Below are 19,692 nucleotides of genomic sequence, written 5' to 3'. Positions count from 1 at the left end.
GACAGACAGACAGACAGACAGACAGACAGACAGACAGACAGACAGACAGACAGACAGACAGACAGATAGATAGATAGATAGATAGATAGATAGATAGATAGATAGATAGATAATGTTCATTCATGTTTTTTTATCTGGGTTTTACTTTAATGGATATCGTATTTTGTAATTAGCCTACTATGTTTGGCACAATTTGTTGTTTTGTAGGCTACTTATATTGTATATAAAAAAAATCATAGATAGGCTGGGCTACGTAAAAATATAGATTCTTAAAGCCCAATCTACCCTATAAAATTATGAGGGGAAAATAATATTAGGCTATCTTATGTTACAAAGCTGCCATCTACTGGATAGTTAGTTAATTCTCGTTCGTAAAGAGTGTGAATGTGCAATTGTAGACTGTGTGTGTGTGTGTGTGTGTGTGTGTGTGTGTGTGTGTGTGTGTGTGTGTGTGTGTGTGTGTGTGTGTGTGTGTGTGTGTGTGTGTCAAACAAATGAATAGCCTGTGAATGTATAACAATATTTATTACAAAAAGCAAAGATTAAGTAGCTACATTTATACAAAGATTATTTACAAATAAAAATGTGCACATAATGTTACTAAAAGAGAAAGATTATGGAAGAGTGTTTGGATAATATTTATGTGTGTTTTAATGATAGAGAAGATAATTGTGCAGGATAAGTGGTAAGCAAAGCAACTTAGTTTTGTTTAGTCCTTTTTGTCCCAGTGAACGTCGAATAGACCATCTGCACAGTTGAGAAAGAGAGCAAGGACCTGCAGAACCGATCACAAGCCAGAATCAGTATCGCAACATGCATTAAAACAGCATAATAGTAATGGGGCATGCTGAGTGTTTAATTTGTGTTTATTTACCTGCAATCTGCAAGAGATGTTTGATACTCTGATCTGTAGTCAATTCCAGAGGTTTCTTTCCCTCTGAGTTCCTTGATGTCCAATCAGCTCCATGCTTCAACAGTAGCTCCACCTCCTTTGCTCCGCCCACTCTGGTTGCAGCATGTAAAGGTGTGTCAAGACCCCGCCCACATTGCACATCAGCGCCTGGAGAGAGACAAGGAGCACTTTACTGTAATGCACACTGCACAGTGATTAGCAGTGGTGCTATTGTTGACTATAACTAAAACTAGGCTACTTAAAATCATTTATGGTAATTGAAATAAAGCTAAAATAAATTGTATTAATATAATATAATATTAAAATTATATATACATATTAGGGAAACACTTTATAATAAGTTTCATTACTTAACATTAGTTAACTACCTTAGCTAACATGAAATAAGAATGAACAATACTTATTCAGTATTTATTAATCTCAGTTAATATTAATTTCAACATTTATTAACACATTATTAAAATCAAAGGTTGTATTTGTTAATATTAGTTAATGCACTGTGAACTAACATGAACAAACAATGAACAGCTGGAGTTTTATTAACTAATATTAACAAAGATTAATAAATACTGTAACAAATGTATTGCCCGTTGTTAGTTCATGTTAGTTAATACATTAACTAATGTTAACTAATGAACCTTATTGTAAAGTGTTACCAATATTAGATTAAAAACTTAATGTTTATTTTTAAACCACAATTTTTAAACCACAACTCTCTCTAATGTCAGAATGTTTATTTTTAAACCACAACTTCAATGGCTGCTTCTTTTACCGATATATTTAACAATATCTTTTGCATTTCTAATCCAAACAACGTCAAACTCGGCACTGCACTTACTCGTGCCCGTAGCAAGACAACTGTCAAGTTTGAAATCCATTGGACTAACGGTTTGAGATATTCGATTAACAGACAGACAGACAGACACACACACAGACACACAGACAGACGTTCCTGTAATTTATAGATAGATATAGCTTTTAACACACACACACACACATAGTTTTTCTTCATTTTATTTCATTAATTATTTGTCTTATTTATTTCTAACTTTCATTTAGAAATAAATAAGACAAATAATTAATGAAATAAAATGAAGAAAAACTATGTGTGTGTGTGTGTGTGTGTTAAAAGCTATATCTATCTATAAATTACAGGAACGTCTGTCTGTGTGTCTGTGTGTGTGTCTGTCTGTCTGTCTGTTAATCGAATATCTCAAACCGTTAGTCCAATGGATTTCAAACTTGACAGTTGTCTTGCTACGGGCACGAGTAAGTGCAGTGCCGAGTTTGACGTTGTTTGGATTAGAAATGCAAACGATATTGTTAAATATATCGGTAAAAGAAGCACACATTGGCTTTTGCCACTCTAGCCGCTGGCCACTCTGGCTCACACTGCACACTGAGTGGCCACTCCCCCTCCACACTGCACACTGAGTGGCCACTCCCCCTCCACACTGCACACTGAGTGGCCACTCCCCCTCCACACTGCACACTGAGTGGCCACTCCCTCTCTCACACTGCACACTGAGTGGCCACTCCCCCTCTCACACTGCACACTGAGTGGCCACTCCCCCTCTCACACTGCACACTGAGTGGCCACTCCCCCTCTCACACTGCACACTGAGTGGCCACTCCCCCTCCACACTGCACACTGAGTGGCCACTCCCCCTCCACACTGCACACTGAGTGGCCACTCCCCCTCCACACTGCACACTGAGTGGCCACTCCCCCTCTCACACTGCACACTGAGTGGCCACTCCCCCTCTCACACTGCACACTGAGTGGCCACTCCCCAAAATAAACATTCTGACATTAGAGGGTTGTGGTTTAAAAATATCTGAATATTATATTTTATTCACGGCCATCATTTGTAGTAGCCTATTCACCAACTGTTTGCTCAAGCGTAGCATTTTCTTGGAGTTCACTGTGTAGCTGCTCCAGCCAAGGTCTGAACCTCCCCTGAATTGCCGCGCTTATTCATTTTGTGGATGTTAACTGAATCTGTAAGTCAGCTACACTGTTTAATTCTGAATATTATATTTTATTCTGGTGCGCTTAACGTTATCATTTTCTCAGAGTTTAGGCACCTGTGTAATAGTAGCCTAGGCTATTCAGCAACTCAAACATACCAAACCAACAATTACTAAAAACAGATTTTGCACGGGCATTGCACTAGTAATAACAAACACAACAAACATGTAGCAAACGCGCTATGCAAATAAACTTGATGTGCCTTACTTTGCCTATGAAGCACAAACTGTGTGAAAATGTAATGTTTGGAGAGATACAAACTGAAACCTATGAGATAAAACATTTCTGTACAAATGCACAGACCAGTCATTTTTAATTTGCCAACAATTGACTTGTTGGAAGATCATTAATGATCTCATATACAGTGTTTTTCTACTGTACCACATTAAAGGATGGGATTATAGGGATTAAAAGTGGACAAAAGGTGGTTAACGTTAATTTCATTGTGTTAGTCGCTTTGGAATGTAAATTGAGCAGGTTTCAGAGATTAAAATTTTTCAATTTTATTATATTCCGGAAAATACGGTACTTGAAATTTATGTATACACTCTTCTATGCAAGTGTAGATTTTCTCTAGTATACTAAAATTTAAACTAAAATTAAAGTGAACACTGAAGATATAAATTACAAATAATGAGTATTAAATATTTAATACATTTTATTACAAAATATTATAACTGTATAAAACCAAAATAACCCTGCTAATTAGTGGGAACAAATAATTATATATTGTATTTAAACTGTATGTATTTATACATGTATGATTTAGCTTGGATTAGATTTGGCATTTTCTCTAATTGATTACGTGCTATTTAATCTATTTAGTTGTAACTAAACAAAAAAAAAGAGACAATACATGATCCAGATAGGATATTTTTGTTACTGTACTACAGTAATGTGCATGTGAGAATCATCTTTGAGATAACACAAAATAAAACAAAAATGTATTTATTAACCCATGAAGGGTGGCGTGTGTGATTCTGACCTGAGATCAGCAGGCTTTGAACACAGTCTGTGCTCTTGGATTCACATGCACAGTACAGCGGTGTTCCTATGCTGGGCAACTCCATGTCCACATTCACACCATGAGACAGCAGCAGTTCAACACATGCTGTGTGACCTAAAACATGTACACACAGACATCCGGTTTACTGAAATCCCAATGTTTACAGTTCTCTGTAAATCCACAAGAATCATCACATATACCTCTCTTTGCTGCTTCATGAAGAGGTGAGCTCAGCAGATGAGCCGGATGGTGGACAGAGCTGTACATCAGAATGAGGCTGACGAGAGTGGGGTTTCCACTCCAGCATGCATTGAAGAGAGGAGTGGCTCCATCAAAGGAGACGGCATTCGCCTGAATGCATACATATTGCAGCCATTAATGCATGTTAATGCAGAGAAAAAGAGAAAAATAAAGGCATAAATATTGCAAATAAAGAGAAAGTTAGGCCTATATACATACATCAGCGCCATGTTCCAGAAGTTGTTTAGCACAGGTAAAATGGCCTCCAACACATGCTTCATGCAGTGGTGTGATTCCATCTAATGTAGCCATGCCCACATTGTATCCCTATAAAAATGCAAACATGGACAATTAATTTCCTTCATTCATAATAACCGTTTGTTTTAATACATAGTCTTCTGTCCTTAAACCTCAATATGTAATAGTGGCCCCAGACCAGTCGGGCTGGTTTGTATTATCTAGTCCAATGACATTCATACTTATTTCAGTGTGGATTAAGTGTCCAAATACTTTTTGTGAACTCTTATTTAGCTATCCAGTTTGAGTAAGTGTTCCTCCCATTAGTACCTGTGAAAGGAGTCTTCGCAGTGGCAGCAATCTTCCTTGCAAAGCAGCATCGTGTAGAGGTGTTCTGTCATCCCAGGAACCTAACAAAGCAGAAACATACATAGATATTTAAATGAGGATGTGCCATATCACATTTGTTGTTTTGATATTTAAACAATAATCAGTGTTACAAGAAACACTACTTAATCTTAAAGGCATGTAATCCGATTACTTTTTTCAAGTAATTAGTAAAGTAAATCAGGAATGAGATGCAGAGGCGTAGTTATTGCAGTTAAATGTGAGCATACATTTACTCATCTCACTTGCACAAAAACAGATTCAGTATTCCTCTAAATGAACAAAAACAGTGAAATGCAAACACAGAGTTGTTTTTTAGAGACAGAAAAATGGGTGAACAGGGATTAGAAAATGACCCAGGGCCAGATACAAAAATTTGAAAGACAGATGTGTTATAGATGTTTTGAGCATGTGCACAGCTCACTGAGCCACAACTCTGACCTCAAAGAGGTCAAATTAGCAAATATCCAGGGAAAGTATCCTTCAAGTATAGACAATTAAACCCACACTCAATCCCTTATTTTTGAATAAGTTTATCTCTTAAAAGCAATTTAAACAAACTATTCAAAACCAGTCCTGCTGTAAAGTCAGATTGGGTTATCTTCTAGACCATCATTCCAAGCCAAAGTCAATTTCCTTTTTCTATGTCCATATAATTGCAAAATGTAATGGTCTGGATTGCTGACTTGATGCTATATAGTATGCTACTATCATACATGTTTCATGGTCCAATGGTGACAAATTGGTTGATATAAATTTAGGTATTTTAGTTAGTGTAATAAAATTGTAAAACAAATTGTGAAAACAGAACAAGCTTGGTTCTTGTTGTAAACGTGTTTGACCACTGAAAACATTCAAGAAGAGTGAGAGAATAACAGAGGTAGAGGAGGAAAACTCACCTGCCATTAGTGTATTACACACTTGTCCTCCATATATGTGAAACCTGTGATCCCATGGCTTACTCCAGACGCTCACTTCAGCATGAACCACAGCCATCTCCAAACTTCACAAGAAGACAACTCAGAGACCTCGCAGGAAGAGAACAATTGTGATAGTGGTGGACAGAGAAACTCTTCAGAGGAGTTTATATGGCCTTCAGAGAAACAAGAACCCCCCTTGGCAAGAATGCACCTCCCACCGTTATCAGTGATATGTGCTTACACCCCCATCTCCCCAAACTCCTGAGGTGAGCATCCCCCACATAAACAATCTCCTCAAAATGAGTCGAAGGGCCAGAGGAGATAAAACATTAGATGCAAAAACATGCCACAGCAAGCACCTTTAATCAGCTTCAGAGAACAAATGAAAGTCAGTATGTAAAGACAATATGTCCCTATAAAAAGTAACTAAGTAAAACTGATCTACAACCTCAAAATAGATATGATTTTTTATACACAGCAAGAGAAATAGCTAAAACTTGAAAAAAGAAAATTAACCATGAACCAAAGCCAATGTAACTGCAAATGTAATTGGTGATACAGTATCTGCCTCTCCAGCAAAACATGATTTGCATCCAGTGTTATGCAGAAACAGGATCGCTCTAGCTGGATAGAGCGGCTATTGAATGTGCATGTGTGTGAAAGCAGTCAGAAAGGGCGATAAGTGTTTGTTAACGACTTCTGGATTTAGCCTTGAATGGTTGAGGGTGTGTTTTATCAGCCCTGTTTGGGTATTAGCATAAGATTCCTGATCCAGAGAGACCCTGACGGTTATCTACAACAAAAACAACTTTATGTAAACATAACATGCCTCATTTATCCTCAACAGTCACACATTTAAAGTAAAATTTCATATATTGACTTAATTTAATGTATATTCTTTAGTTTGAATTTTAAATTCAACTTCTGATATTTTAAGTAAATTCTTCCAATTATTTTGTGTTGTGTGGACAAAATTCGAAAAGCACCAACAAATACTCATGTCAAAGCTGAAGCAGTAAAAAAAAAGAATGTATACAGTACTTATTGCATGTTAATAAAATTTATTGTAGATTGTGTCAACAATTGTGAAAAAATTCAAGTTAACACCACTTTCAGGTAGTATAAACGTTTGTGCGTTATAACTATGATCATCATACTCACAGAGAAGGTCAATATAAAATAGGTGTAACATAAAAGAAAGCAAGTATGAAAAGTGAAGTATAGTGCCTTAAAATGAGTGTGCTGCATGTGAAGTCAAAAGAAAATGGGGTGTTTGGGTTTAAAATAAATACGTTCATGTTACTATCCAACGTTAGCCAATAAAAAGCAGCAATAGAAGTCAAAACCAGCTTACAGAAAAAGAAGTACCGTCAGATTAAAGAAGCGATATGATTCATAGCTCCACTAAAGCTCAAAAACTGTTTCTCATTAAACATTTTAGTTCAGTTCATATATACCAGTTTGAACTCACACCTCAAGCATACAGATATGCTGTGAGATGAATGTAAAGGTGATACAGAAAAAGCTGCCCCTGTTTGTCATTTATTTATCTTGAATCCAGATTTTTAAAGGTGTTTGTGCAACCATTTCAGCAAGCTTAGATTATTATCTGATGGGGGTTCATTGTGCAAAAGCAGGCGCTGGGCTCTGGGATTGGCTGAGGATAGCTCTTAAAAGCTTTCTCTACACCTGAGGTCACAGTTTTATACAGGAATGTAAACGGGTACAGTCAGTACATGTTTTGATGTACCGTAGTACATTGGTACTACAATTCAGTTCATTACCTACATCCGTCCCCTCCAAAATAACCTTGTAAAGTCATGTTAGATCATTAGTCACTCAGGACACAGCCGGGTTTGGTGTTTTACTTGTTTTCTTACTAACGTGCTGCCCCAAGCGGCTGTGGGGGCCTGATGAGTCTACAGCAACATCAATTAGATGATCTGGGCGGAGCCACTGCAGGAAAAGCAGGAAGAGGAAGGTAATAACAGCAACAAAGGAGAAAATGGAGCCTGCCACGGCACCACAGTGAGAGCGCAGTCTCTGCAGTCGCGCAGACAATGGCAAAACGGGCTCCCTGCACACCCGATTGTACACCTGAAACAAACACAGAAAGAGTGGGAGAATTATACAATGACTACAATTTAGAACATTTGGGTCAGTGAGATTTTTTTTATAAAAATTAATTGGGGGTTTTTTAGCAAGGAGGCATTATTCATCAAAAAGTGACAGACATCTTGGCAGTGACAGTTATCTTGGATGTATGTTAGATTGTAATTTATCTGGAGTAGGTCAGGCCCAAAAGGTAATCACCAAAGTTAATCAGAGAGTTCGGTTTTTGGCCAGAATATCAAAGTTTTTGGATGAAAAAACAAAGCTAGTTTTGGCAAGAGCTTTAATTCAGCCTTATTTTGATTATGCGTGTGGCGCATGGTACAATGGTCTCACAGGGAACCTGAAACATAGGCTTCAGACGTCTCAAAATAAATTAATAAGGCTAATTTTAGACCTCCCCATAAGAACTCATCTGGAATGTTCCCACTTTGAAAGGGTGGGATGGTTGAAAGTTGAGGATCGAGTGTCTCAGATGCAGCTGGGTATGGTACATAAAATTGTTTATGGAGATGTTCCCAAATATTTTAGAAATTATTTTAATAGAGTAAACGAAGTTCACAGGTACTCCACTAGGGGTAGCTCAACCGATTTTGTACCCCTCCAGATTTAATACAAATCTGGGCAAACAGTCTTTTCTTTATGCTGGAACTACCCTTTGGAATCGGTTACCTGGTACAAGTAAGAAGTATAGGTAGTTTTAAACAGGGTTTGAAAGTATGGTTTAGGTGCCAATTGTAGTTATTATAATACCATAGTCTATTTTTATGATCATTTTTTCTGTATAATATGTATGAATTTGTTTAATGTATGATGAATGATTGATGTGTGATTTGCTGCCACTTGTCCTCTTCCGCTGCCTTTATAAGGGACCACAATGGAAATAAGTCTTCGGGCTTTATTGTGTTATCCCTGACTACTTATGTATTTTATTTTAATGTATGACACAGTTTCATATTTTTATATTTAAGTGGTCAAATAAAATCAATCAATCAATCAACAAAAAAAGCATCACGATTATTACAATGATTTCTGGGTGATCAGGATCATGTGACATTGAAGACTGGACTAAATGGCAACTGAAAAATCAGCATTACCACCATAGAAATAAATTACATTTTAAAATACAATAAAATAGAAAACAGCTATTTTAAATTTGATTCATATTTCACAATATTAGCTTTGGTGAGCATAAGATACTTTCAAAATAATAAGAAATCTTACTGACTCCAAACTTTTGAATGGTTGTGTACAATAATAATAATTACACAATAATAAACAACAAATAATGATTAAATTCGAGCATGTTCTTAAAACTTACCTTTTCTGTGCGCTCTGCAACATTTCTCCAAGTGTACAGGGTTCGGACCTTGCGGTGGATGGCGGCAGGAGACGCCTCATTTCCTGTGCGTATTCTTGCAATTACAGTTTCCAAGCCATCGCAAAGTGACTGAACTGATGGTTCACACAGAGTCACCAACTCATCAGGCAGGACTTCAGGTATACCTCCAACACGAGTGCTCACCACCTACACACACAATAAACCAGTTAATTGTAGCATTAAAAAGTATACTGTATCCATCTTATATGTGGGGCAGTTGTGGCCTAATGGTTAGAGAGTCAGACTGGACTGAGTATAGGTTACCACACTTGGCCTTCACGTCATGTCACTAACATATATCGTCCATACTATGAACATACTCACACAATATACTTTTGAACATGAAATGTCATTTGCAACCCATTTTACTTGCATAATGTTACTTCACTCATACATATTCATAGAAAAAGAAAAAAAAAAAACATACTTGCAAACCACAGCTGGCTCCCTCCACTATGGCCATACAGAAGGCCTCAGTGAGAGAAGTATTGAGAAAGACATGACCTTGAACAAGAACATCCCTCACATCCTTATGATCCAGAGCTCCCAGCAGACGAACCCTTAATATACACAGGAAAAATAAAGGTAAGTAAAGAAATTATACACATACTTACATCTAGAGATCATTGCTCAGGCCTACTGGCTTTCTTACCTGTCATGAAGCTGATATTTCTCTCGAACCTCTTCCAATACGATTCTTTTGGGTCCTTCTCCACCAATCAGAAAGCAGAGATCTAGATGCTTTCCACACAGTTCAGGAATGATTCCACTTAGTAAATCAATCCCTGAAAAACAACAGATTGTATTATGAGCATATTAATTTCTGACTTGAAATTCATTCAGATATTTTAAGGGGACATAAAGTCAAAACTGTCCTGATATCACATTGAATAAAAAGTCTCTTTGATATAATACAATTCTTGAAAATAACATCTTATTAAGCAGCTTTACATAAAAATTAAGTAGCTTTACATTTTACTTTTATATTATTTTATATAATATGAATAAAAAATTTGAAATTATTATTATGGGAAAAAAACATTATGAATATATAACATTAATTAAAATACTGATTGAATGATTTTAGAGTCATTAAATTAACACTTTTTTATGAAAATGCTTTGCAATACATTATATTATTTTGCAATACAAATAAAAACACCATGTTTTCCTCACCTTTCCTGTAAACCAGTCGACTGATGACCACAATGGTGATCTTGCTGTTGTCACGACGACAGGGGTCAGGGGTGAAGTCAGTGGGGTCAACAGCATTAGGGATGACAGAGACAATCTCAGGGTCCAGGGTGGCCCGCAGTACAGTGTTCTCTTTACTAGTGTACGACACACACACGATGTGATTCGTGTCACACAGAGAGACAGTCAGCAGCTTATTGGTCAGTACAGAGCTCAGGTCCGCGAATCCAAAGAGAGAGTGGTCTGTGAATACAGTGTTCAGCCCCATAGTCTTTGCGTGAAACAGAGCATCATGGGCCATCGCAGAGAAGGAGCTGTGGGCGTGCACGATTGTGATGCGCTCACGCACAAACACACATCGGAGTAGCGGCAAACTGTGAAAGCAGGTGGTGGCTGTGGACTGATTATACATGACCTGAAAGGAAGGGATGTGAGTGAGAAGTTTGATATGTACACTGCCGGTCAAAAGTTTGGAATAATTAAGATGTTTTTATGTTTTTGAAAGAAGTCTTTTATGCTCACGAAGGCTACCATTCATTTGATCAAATATACAGTGAAAACAGTAATATAGTCAAATTTATATAACTTTCTATTTTAATATATTTTCAAATTCATTCTTGTGATGGAATTTTTAGCATCATTACTCCAGTCTTCAGTATCACATGATCCTTTAAAAATCACTAATGTGCTGATTTGGTGCTCAGTTATTATTAATTATTATTGGTGCTCAATTATTAATAATGGTTATTATTACTATCAATGTTGAAAACAGTTTTTGCTGGCTAATATTTTTTGTAAAAACCATAATACATTTTCTTCAGTATTCTTTGATGAATAGGTTCAATAAACTGCATTTATTTGAAATAAAATCTTTTGTAACATTATAAATGCCTGTCACTTTTGATCAATTTAATCTTTCTTTTTGTTTGTACTTACACCAGACTTTTGAATGGTAGTTTATCACGGTTTTTACAAAAATATGAAGCACTAAGCAGCACAATTGTTTTCAACCTTATTTATAATAATGAATGTTTCTTGAGCACCAAATCAGCATATAAGAATGATTTCTGAAGGATCCATCATAGGAATAAATTATTATAATTATTAATTATTTTAATATACACTCACCTAAAGGATTATTAGGAACACCTGTTCAATTTCTCATTAATGCAATTATCTAATCAACCAATTACATGGCAGTTGCTTCAATGCATTTAGGGGTGTGGTCCTGGTCAAGACAATCTCCTGAACTCCAAACTGAATGTCAGAATGGGAAAGAAAGGTGATTTAAGCAATTTTGAGCGTGGCATGGTTTTTGGTGCCAGACGGGCCGGTCTGAGTATTTCACAATCTGCTCAGTTACTGGGATTTTCACGCACAACCATTTCTAGGGTTTACACAGAATGGTGTGAAAAGGGAAAAACATCCAGTATGCGGCAGTCCTGTGGGCGAAAATGCCTTGTTGATGCTAGAGGTCAGAGGAGAATGGGCCGACTGATTCAAGCTGATAGGAGAGCAACTTTGACTGAAATAACCACTCGTTACAACCGAGGTATGCAGCAAAGCATTTGTGAAGCCACAACACGCACAACCTTGAGGCCTTGAGGCGGATGGGCTACAACAGCAGAAAACCCCACCGGGTAACACTCATCACCACTACAAATAGAAAAAAAAAGAGGCTACAATTTGCAAGAGCTCACCAAAATTGGACAGTTGAAGACTGGAAAAATGTTGCCTGGTCTGATGAGTCTCGATTTCTGTTGAGACACTCAGATGGTAGAGTCAGAATTTGGTGTAAACAGAATGAGAACATGGATCCATCATGCCTTGTTACCACTGTGCAGGCTGGTGGTGGTGGTGTAATGGTGTGGGGGATGTTTTCTTGGCACACTTTAGGCCCTTTAGTGCCAATTGGGCATCGTTTAAATGCCACGGCCTACCTGAGCATTGTTTCTGACCATGTCCATCCCTTTATGGCCACCATGTACCCATCCTCTGATGGCTACTTCCAGCAGGATAATGCACCATGTCACAAAGCTCGAATCATTTCAAATTGGTTTCTTGAACATGACAATGAGTTCACTGTACTAAAATGGCCCCCACAGTCACCAGATCTCAACCCAATAGAGCATCTTTGGGATGTGGTGGAACGGGAGCTTCGTGCCCTGGATGTGCATCCCACAAATCTCCATCAACTGCAATATGCTATCCTATCAATATGGGCCAATTTTTCTAAAGAATGCTTTCAGCACCTTGTTGAATCAATGCCACGTAGAATTAAGGCAGTTCTGAAGGCGAAAGGGGGTCAAACACAGTATTAGTATGGTGTTCCTAATAATCCTTTAGGTGAGTGTGTATATTCAAAAAGATGAGTTATTTATTTTACTGTATTTTTGGTCAAATAAACAGAGCCTTGGTGAGTATAAAAGACTTTATCACAAACATTTTTAAAATTTTATTATTCCAAACTTTTTGCCAGCAGTGTGTGATATGACCCTTTTAAACTAATGCAATATGTTGTAAAACAAACCTGGAGTGGTAGGTAATACACCTTCAGTCCGTTGGTCAGGTAGCGAATCCCACGGCGGTCTCCATACGCATGCGTTGCTATCACAACCTTATGGCCCTTCTCTATGAGGCACTGTGAGAGCTGGTAGATGTGACTCTCCACACCACCCATGTTTGGGTAGAAGAAGTCTGACACCATACATATCCTGTGCTTCACGCCCGGCTCATGATCAGAGGAGTGTGTGTCCAGGGATAGAGGTGGTGTTTTAGGTGCATGAGAGTGACCTCTCCTCCTGTTGCCCATGGTGTTGTGAAATCCTCAGTGCTCTCTCTGCCATACAAAAGTAGAGATGTACACATGTAAGTTACTTCTGCACAACACAGTTACACAAGCTATATTCCAGTATATTGTGGCTGAACGTCACTACAACAACACTGCAAGACTTGCATTGATTTAATAGACGAAAAGCTAATAGTCAGACAGCCAGATAGATGAATTAAAGAGTCTTGAGTAACACGGATTTATGTACATTAACATTACGTTACATTTACATAAATTTAAATTAACTAAAGAGACACTAAAACACTCACCCAGTCAATCACTGGCTGATAAAAAATGAAACTGAATCCTGAACAAATGAACAAAGACTGATTTAAGATGTGTGCTCGATCTTGTTACATCTTTATCACGTTTTAAATCCATCGTTAATTCATAAAAAATGAAAAGGTTTCAATTGTGTTTCCCTGGAATAAAATACAAGCAGAGAATGCTTTTATACAAGTGAAACAGTACACCATCACGTCTATTTCCGTGATGTTTGGATTCTTTTCTTCGTGGTGTAAAATGAAATGATGCGACGGTAGGTGCTGCCCTCTAGAGGACACAGTACGTTTACAGGAAACAGTTCGATTTCAGTAAGACTAATAAACAATAATATATTTTTTCCCATTCTTTTCTTTATTACTTCTGTTAACTTGGCCAGCAGTGAGTGGCATGTGACATTAAATTAATGTAAGTGTGTTTGTATGGCAGATATGTTGCAATTTGTTCTTGCAAAATAAGAACCCCATATGTTTTCAAATCCTAACTCCCCTGCACCAAAAAAGGACAAAAAGCACCACTAAATGGTCGATTCCAAGCAGTTTAAAGCCATAACCTATTCTCTGCTTGAAACAGAATGTCCCCTTTTTTGTTTGGAACTATGAGGTTGAACTGACCAAAGTCACTGCCTGCACAAAAACAAACTGGTTTCACTTTTGTTTCGACAGGGCGGGGTCTAGTATAAATATGCTGTACAAAAACAACAACCCTTCTTTCGACTGCAGTGACAGTCAATGATGTGTTCACATAGAGCTCTTATTGGATTACTCTTTACATGAGATATGGCATTTGCAGCAGCTGGTATGCTTTCTTTTTTTCTTTTTACATTCATATCTTATATAGTGCTAGAGAAATAAAAATCTCCACTATTTTCTCAGACATTCTTTTGTATGGCAGAATTTGGAATAGTGCAACACATATTCAAAAGTATTCATATTAATGGGTGACATCTTTCTTAACATCACTCATACAGCATGTTTCACTCTGAGTTGTTTGTAATTAATAACTTTACCACAATGCGCCAACAGCGTTAATGTTTCATTTCCTGTTGCCGTTACTAAATTCATTGGCTGTCTATATATGTTGCAGCTGGAGTTGCCTTTAGTGATGTTAGTCTCATGAAGCCAAACATAAAGAAGAATGAAAGAGCTTCTGCATCATTCCCAGGTATCAGGCCAGATCTGAGTGCTGCTGAGGTATATGTCACAAACATCTTCTACATAGACAGTTTATTTTTTATTTTAAACAGTACCAAAAAAAACTTCCATGGTGAATTAATTGTTTGGGCATGTCCCTGTTTTTCCTGATAGAATGTTGTTAAAATATTCAAACAATTTGGGAAGGACTGTTACCAGGTAAACATATGCATGTAATATAAAGTATAATTAATGATCTTTAAGCCACTAGTATTTGCTTAATATCTAAAAATCTCTCTGCAGCGGTTCAACTTCAAAATACCAGCCACTGAAAGCATACAGCAAAAAGACAACTCACTTGATGAGTCAAGGGACATTATCAGAAACCTAGCATCTGAACTGGACAGAGTGGTACAGGTAAATATTTGACATTATTATATGAATTTAATATGAGTTTAACAGAAGTTTCAAATGATCTGCATTATGCCCACAGTCAAAGATGTTCTACTTGATGACTCAAAAGTTTAAAAATAAAGGAACTAAAAAAGAAGAGCCGGATGAACAGCAATATTATATTTTGCAATGGGCTGAAGATCTCGAGAACACACAGACAAAACAACTGGACAAGCAAGAGGTTTGGATTCACTTTTTATGAGTGTTTAGTTTCATGTCCTAACCAGGATGCCATAAACTGATATGCGATAAGCAATAAAAATATATCTCTTCCAGTTTCGAGATTTTGTGTTATAACCATCCTGGAGCAAAGTGATGACAAGATAACAGTGGTACAGGGAAAATTATGAATTAACCCTAACTAACATCAGACATTATTTTACCACAGTTGTCAATATATTTGTTTACTCTTCTGTTTGCTGTAGATACAACATACCTGTTCAGAGCAGTTGTCGAACAGTGAAATTAAATTTAACAAAGCAAAAAAAATCTTGTCTGACTGGTCTTGGGAACTGAAAGACATGGAACAGGTTTGTCACCTGCATGTTTACAGAGATCAGAGGGATAAGACGTTTCGGTCACGCACAAGATTAAATCAGATATCTCAAATATCTTTCTGCCTCTTTCTAAATATAGAACTCAATATTTCCAAAGAGGGAATGTGAAGAAACACTGAGGGATCTCCACAAAGAATGGAAACAGGGAGAGTCCAGCATACTCCCAGTAATGGACTGGATAATATGGACTGTACTACAGTCAGGAAGCTCTGAGGTAAAGATGAAAAAGAAAATTGGTCATGTAAAGAAATCAAGTATTGCTATTTAACTGAGACAGTAGTCCATGGCTTTTCAATATTTTTTTGCAACTGAACATCTAAATGCATGAGATTTCAACTGATGTTCTAAACTTTCAATAAATGTAATGAACATTTTATGACTCGTTTTTATACTTGGAGAATCATGTTTTTGTCATTTTTTTAATCATATTTTGTATATTATTTATCACGTCAATCACATTTTAATCAAAATGAATGTCAAATCTTAAAGAGTATTTATGGTTTTATTGTTTTGTATGGAAGGATTCAAACCACAGACAGTGGGTGAAGAGAAAACAGAGCAAAACGCAAAACGCCAAAAATGCAGGTGAAGATTACTTTAGTCTTTTTCACAGAGATTTTACCATCTACCATGTTGGTAGAAAAAATGTCTCAGAGAATGATAAATTGCATATATGGTTATGTCAATGTGTTTCCTTGTTTTCTTTTTTCCCTCATAGTTGGATTATGCATTCCTAACCCAGGTATTTTCATTAGACTCATTGACTTTCATAAAATCATAGCTTCACTTTTAATTACACTTTAAATTTTTGAAGAAAAAAAAAACAACCAAAAAAAAAAACTTTTGTGTTGATGTTCAATTTGTCAGGTTTAATCCAATGTTACTTTTATTTTCGCAGTTTGGAACTGGATTACAAAATCAACAGGTAAAGCTCAACTGATATATAGCTTTTATAAGGGATATAGATTTATAAGGGATGTAAATTCACTATACAAAGTTTAATTTCAATACTTCAATATCTTATCATTTTGTTCTTGAAGCTGTTGTAATTCTGGATCCAAACACAGCCAACCCAGATCTCCTAGTCTCTAAAGATGGAAAATCTTTGAGGGCAAAAGAATATGGTCTCAACAACTGGAAAGAGTTCCAACGGAAGCGTTCTAAATTTGATGCCTGGACTTGTGTCCAAGCTAAAGAGGGTTATAATACAGGTAGGCATTACTGGGAGGTAAATGTGAAGAAGAAACATGAGTGGCGGGTGGGAGTTGTGAAGGAATCAGCTCCTCGTAGTGGCTATGTGACCATGAACACAAAAACAGGGTACTGGAATCTGCATCTGCGGGTGGGTACTTTGATGGCTTTGACTGAACCAGTCATCAAACTCAACCTACCAACTCCCTCTAAGATAGGAGTTTATCTGGACATAGAGGAGGGCCACGTCTCCTTCTATGATGCTGAGAAAAGAAGACATATTTACACATTTAACACAGACTTTAGTGAGACAGAAAACATTTACCCAATGTTTGGCACCATTGAGACAGACAGAGCATTGGTGATTTCATCATAAAATGTACTTCATGTAGTTTAAAGGTGGGGTGTGTGATTTTCTTTTTTGACCATTTTTTTCAAAATCACTTGAAATCCTATTCCTAACCTACTTACAGCCACTGAGTTAGAAGCACTGAAATGAAAATTAAGCAATAAGCAATTCTGTGGAACGGGCAGGACTCGAAACTCCAGCCAATCATTTCCAAGACCACCTAGAATCATTGGACAGTCAGTGCGTCAATCAAACGGTCGTACCATCCCCCCCTCCCCCATCCCCCTTGTGCGCGTGTCCCCTTCGTGCGCATACTCAAAGCTTGTGACCCAGTCACAGTAAGTGCAAGTCGCCCCGGTACAGAGAGAGAGAGAGTAATCTCGCAATCTCGCAATCTTGCAATCTCGCGCATCTGAGTTTTGCAGATGCATGATTGCGTGTCCATGTTCTTCGAATGGGTGGAGTCAGGGCCAGCGTTGGAGGAAAGAAGGTAGGACCTTTTGAGTTGTGTATTTTCAAAATCTGCCGGCCGTTTTGCAAATCCCATACCCTACCTTTAATACATACCTCATGGTCCTTCCTTCTCTTGTTAAGTTTAAAGTCAAATTTTAAAAAGAATGCACACGTTTGTTGTATAGCCTGTGCTTTGTTGTATACTGTATGTATGCTTTATATGCACACTCTCATGTCATTCTTCTGTTTGTTCTTTAAAGAAGTTCTACTTGTTTCTGGTAGTACCTCTATCATGTGTTTTTGTAAATAAATAAATACTAATAATAGTCATCTACTACCGCTTCTTAAACTGTACAGGGCAGGTCCTAGATTAGGCTTTCTTCTGTGCAACTTAATGCGTTTCACAGAAATATTTACATCAGAAATATTAAATATTAGTCTGCCACCAGCCTGTTTTATTTAGATGTGCTGAGTTGAATCTGTGTGGTGCTGCGCTAGGCAGTCACAACTTTTCTTTTAGACAGTAAGCTCCGTTTTGGACACGGGATGGTCATTGCAAATACTGTAATTATGCCAATCGGCTGAGGGTGGGTACAGATGATGGTGAAATTAAATTTTACTGAAACTGCAATCATAGCCGCGACCCGCAAGAATGAGACAGATGATTGACAGGATGATAGCGGAGGCAATTAAAGGGGCAAGATAACTTCTGTTAAAAAAAAGTGTTTAATATAAGTGACTTTGTCTTTGTTTTATTGTTTTCAATAAAATAATAATGAACAGTTGACCACAAACTGAGCCTTTGTTTTAAAGGGAAATTTCCAAATATCTTTTATTTATTTTTTATAGTGCTGGGCAACGATTAAAAAATTTAATCGCGATTAATCGCATGATTTTCTTGCGATTAATCGCGATTAATCGCATTGTTACGCGCAAAATTGAATAATGAATTCTAGTAGTGTATTGCGCACTTTTGATTTAAATGTACTGCTACAAAAGTGCAATAACATGTGGTTTGCAAAAACTTTAAACAAATAAGGTGCTTTTACACCAGCAGTATTCCCTTTACACAGTATCAATAAAATATTTCTTGTAAATCTCAACTTAAACATTAATGTAATCAAATCAAATATTTAAACAAAGCTATTTGCCACTGCCAGGGCATTACCTTTTATCTAGCTTGTTAAAACGAGTCCAGTTTTCTTTTCTTTTTTTTTCTGAACAGGTATCTTGTATCAGGGAGCAGCAAACAGTCTATGTAGTCAAAGGGTCATGATCACTACTACAGATATAAGTCGACCAACGTTACTTCTCTGATAGCAGCTTAGGTTTGGTCATGGCATGCCATGGTTTCCCACGTAAGATTACATTAAACAGAGGTAAAGCCCAATTTATACTTCTGCATCGAACTCACGCCGTAGCTGTGTAGCGCGCGTACCCTGACGTGCATCTCTCCAGAAATGTAACGTCAATTCTACGCGTACCGCAAGCGCTGTGATAGCTAGAACCGCTCCCCGGGTTTCACACTCTCCCTCATGTGTAATTGCGCGTCAACGCGGACAACGACGCAGATATAATATAAATGAAAACCAACGCGTTGTCTATAGCGTAGAGGCTCCGGCGTAAGTCCGACGCAGAAGTATAAATCAGCCTTAGAGTGAGGTGAAGTGGTCGAGCACAGGTGCAGCGACAAGCGGGTGCGTTCCTGTGAAACTGTTGCAGTCATGCTCGCCTCACGCACGCGCCCGCGCGTTGCCGAAGTTGAATTGTCTAACTTTTTTGTACACGACGCGCAGCACAAATCATTGGAAGAGAGACTGATCCTCGGCTCGCTGTTTGTGAGTTTCCAGAATCTAAATAGTTATCAGGACATCAACAGGAGGGAATTCACATGGCAGAGCATCCCCGCTAAACTAAACGCAGGCCTATCAGGTAAAGTTATGTATAATTTTAATTTAAGTTAAAAAGGCGCAGCTGCGCACAGAAGCCGGTGCCATGGTTACTATCCATAGAGCGCCTGTCA

At 37.5% G+C, this 19,692-nt stretch overlaps 3 protein-coding genes across 3 annotated transcripts; 1 reads left to right on the top strand and 2 right to left on the bottom strand.

Annotated features, from left to right (window-relative positions):
* Positions 1-510: 510 nt before the first annotated feature.
* On the bottom strand, positions 511-6,101 carry LOC130094440 (ankyrin repeat and SOCS box protein 5-like). The gene is made up of 7 exons (XM_056260730.1): positions 5,714-6,101; positions 4,758-4,837; positions 4,410-4,517; positions 4,151-4,301; positions 3,930-4,064; positions 875-1,060; positions 511-775 (listed from the first exon to the last, which is right to left on the bottom strand). The coding sequence occupies exons 1-7, from the start codon at positions 5,808-5,810 to the stop codon at positions 651-653; spliced, it is 882 nt and encodes a 293-aa protein (XP_056116705.1). The 5' UTR covers positions 5,811-6,101; the 3' UTR covers positions 511-650.
* Positions 6,102-7,155: 1,054 nt separating this feature from the next.
* On the bottom strand, positions 7,156-13,686 carry LOC130094428 (phosphatidylinositol N-acetylglucosaminyltransferase subunit A-like). The gene is made up of 7 exons (XM_056260707.1): positions 13,521-13,686; positions 12,952-13,256; positions 10,404-10,836; positions 9,880-10,012; positions 9,655-9,787; positions 9,168-9,374; positions 7,156-7,831 (listed from the first exon to the last, which is right to left on the bottom strand). Exons 2-7 carry the CDS (start codon positions 13,231-13,233, stop codon positions 7,574-7,576), a joined length of 1,446 nt encoding a protein of 481 aa, XP_056116682.1. The 5' UTR covers positions 13,234-13,256; positions 13,521-13,686; the 3' UTR covers positions 7,156-7,573.
* Positions 13,687-14,228: 542 nt separating this feature from the next.
* Positions 14,229-17,337, top strand: LOC130094431 (butyrophilin subfamily 3 member A1-like). The gene is made up of 11 exons (XM_056260711.1): positions 14,229-14,331; positions 14,620-14,726; positions 14,841-14,885; positions 14,970-15,083; positions 15,160-15,300; positions 15,545-15,649; positions 15,756-15,890; positions 16,198-16,261; positions 16,395-16,418; positions 16,575-16,601; positions 16,717-17,337. Exons 1-11 carry the CDS (start codon positions 14,313-14,315, stop codon positions 17,241-17,243), a joined length of 1,308 nt encoding a protein of 435 aa, XP_056116686.1. The 5' UTR covers positions 14,229-14,312; the 3' UTR covers positions 17,244-17,337.
* Positions 17,338-19,692: the final 2,355 nt, after the last annotated feature.

The sequence above is a fragment of the Rhinichthys klamathensis genome, unplaced genomic scaffold (genome assembly GCF_029890125.1).
Source record: "Rhinichthys klamathensis goyatoka isolate OS25496 unplaced genomic scaffold, OSU_Roscu_1.1 h1tg000177l_1, whole genome shotgun sequence".
Classification (NCBI taxonomy): domain Eukaryota; kingdom Metazoa; phylum Chordata; class Actinopteri; order Cypriniformes; family Leuciscidae; genus Rhinichthys; species Rhinichthys klamathensis.
Note: the sequence above shows the minus strand (reverse complement) of the source record. Positions and strands in the feature narration are given on the sequence as shown.

Coding starts and splice junctions, on each gene's coding strand:
- LOC130094440 (XM_056260730.1), bottom strand. CDS start 5,810: ATGGCTGTGGTTCATGCTGAAGTGAGCGTCTGGAGTAAGCCATGGGAT. Junction 4,302..4,409: donor TTCTGGAACATGGCGCTGAT/GTATGTATATAG, acceptor GTATGCATTCAG/GCGAATGCCGTCTCCTTTGA. Junction 1,061..3,929: donor TCAAAGCCTGCTGATCTCAG/GTCAGAATCACA, acceptor GTCTCTCTCCAG/GCGCTGATGTGCAATGTGGG.
- LOC130094428 (XM_056260707.1), bottom strand. CDS start 13,233: ATGGGCAACAGGAGGAGAGGTCACTCTCATGCACCTAAAACACCACCT. Junction 10,837..12,951: donor TGTATTACCTACCACTCCAG/GTTTGTTTTACA, acceptor CCTTCCTTTCAG/GTCATGTATAATCAGTCCAC. Junction 7,832..9,167: donor TTGCAGAGCGCACAGAAAAG/GTAAGTTTTAAG, acceptor TGTTTGTTTCAG/GTGTACAATCGGGTGTGCAG.
- LOC130094431 (XM_056260711.1), top strand. Junction 16,262..16,394: donor GCAAAACGCCAAAAATGCAG/GTGAAGATTACT, acceptor TTTCCCTCATAG/TTGGATTATGCATTCCTAAC. Junction 16,419..16,574: donor ATTATGCATTCCTAACCCAG/GTATTTTCATTA, acceptor TTATTTTCGCAG/TTTGGAACTGGATTACAAAA.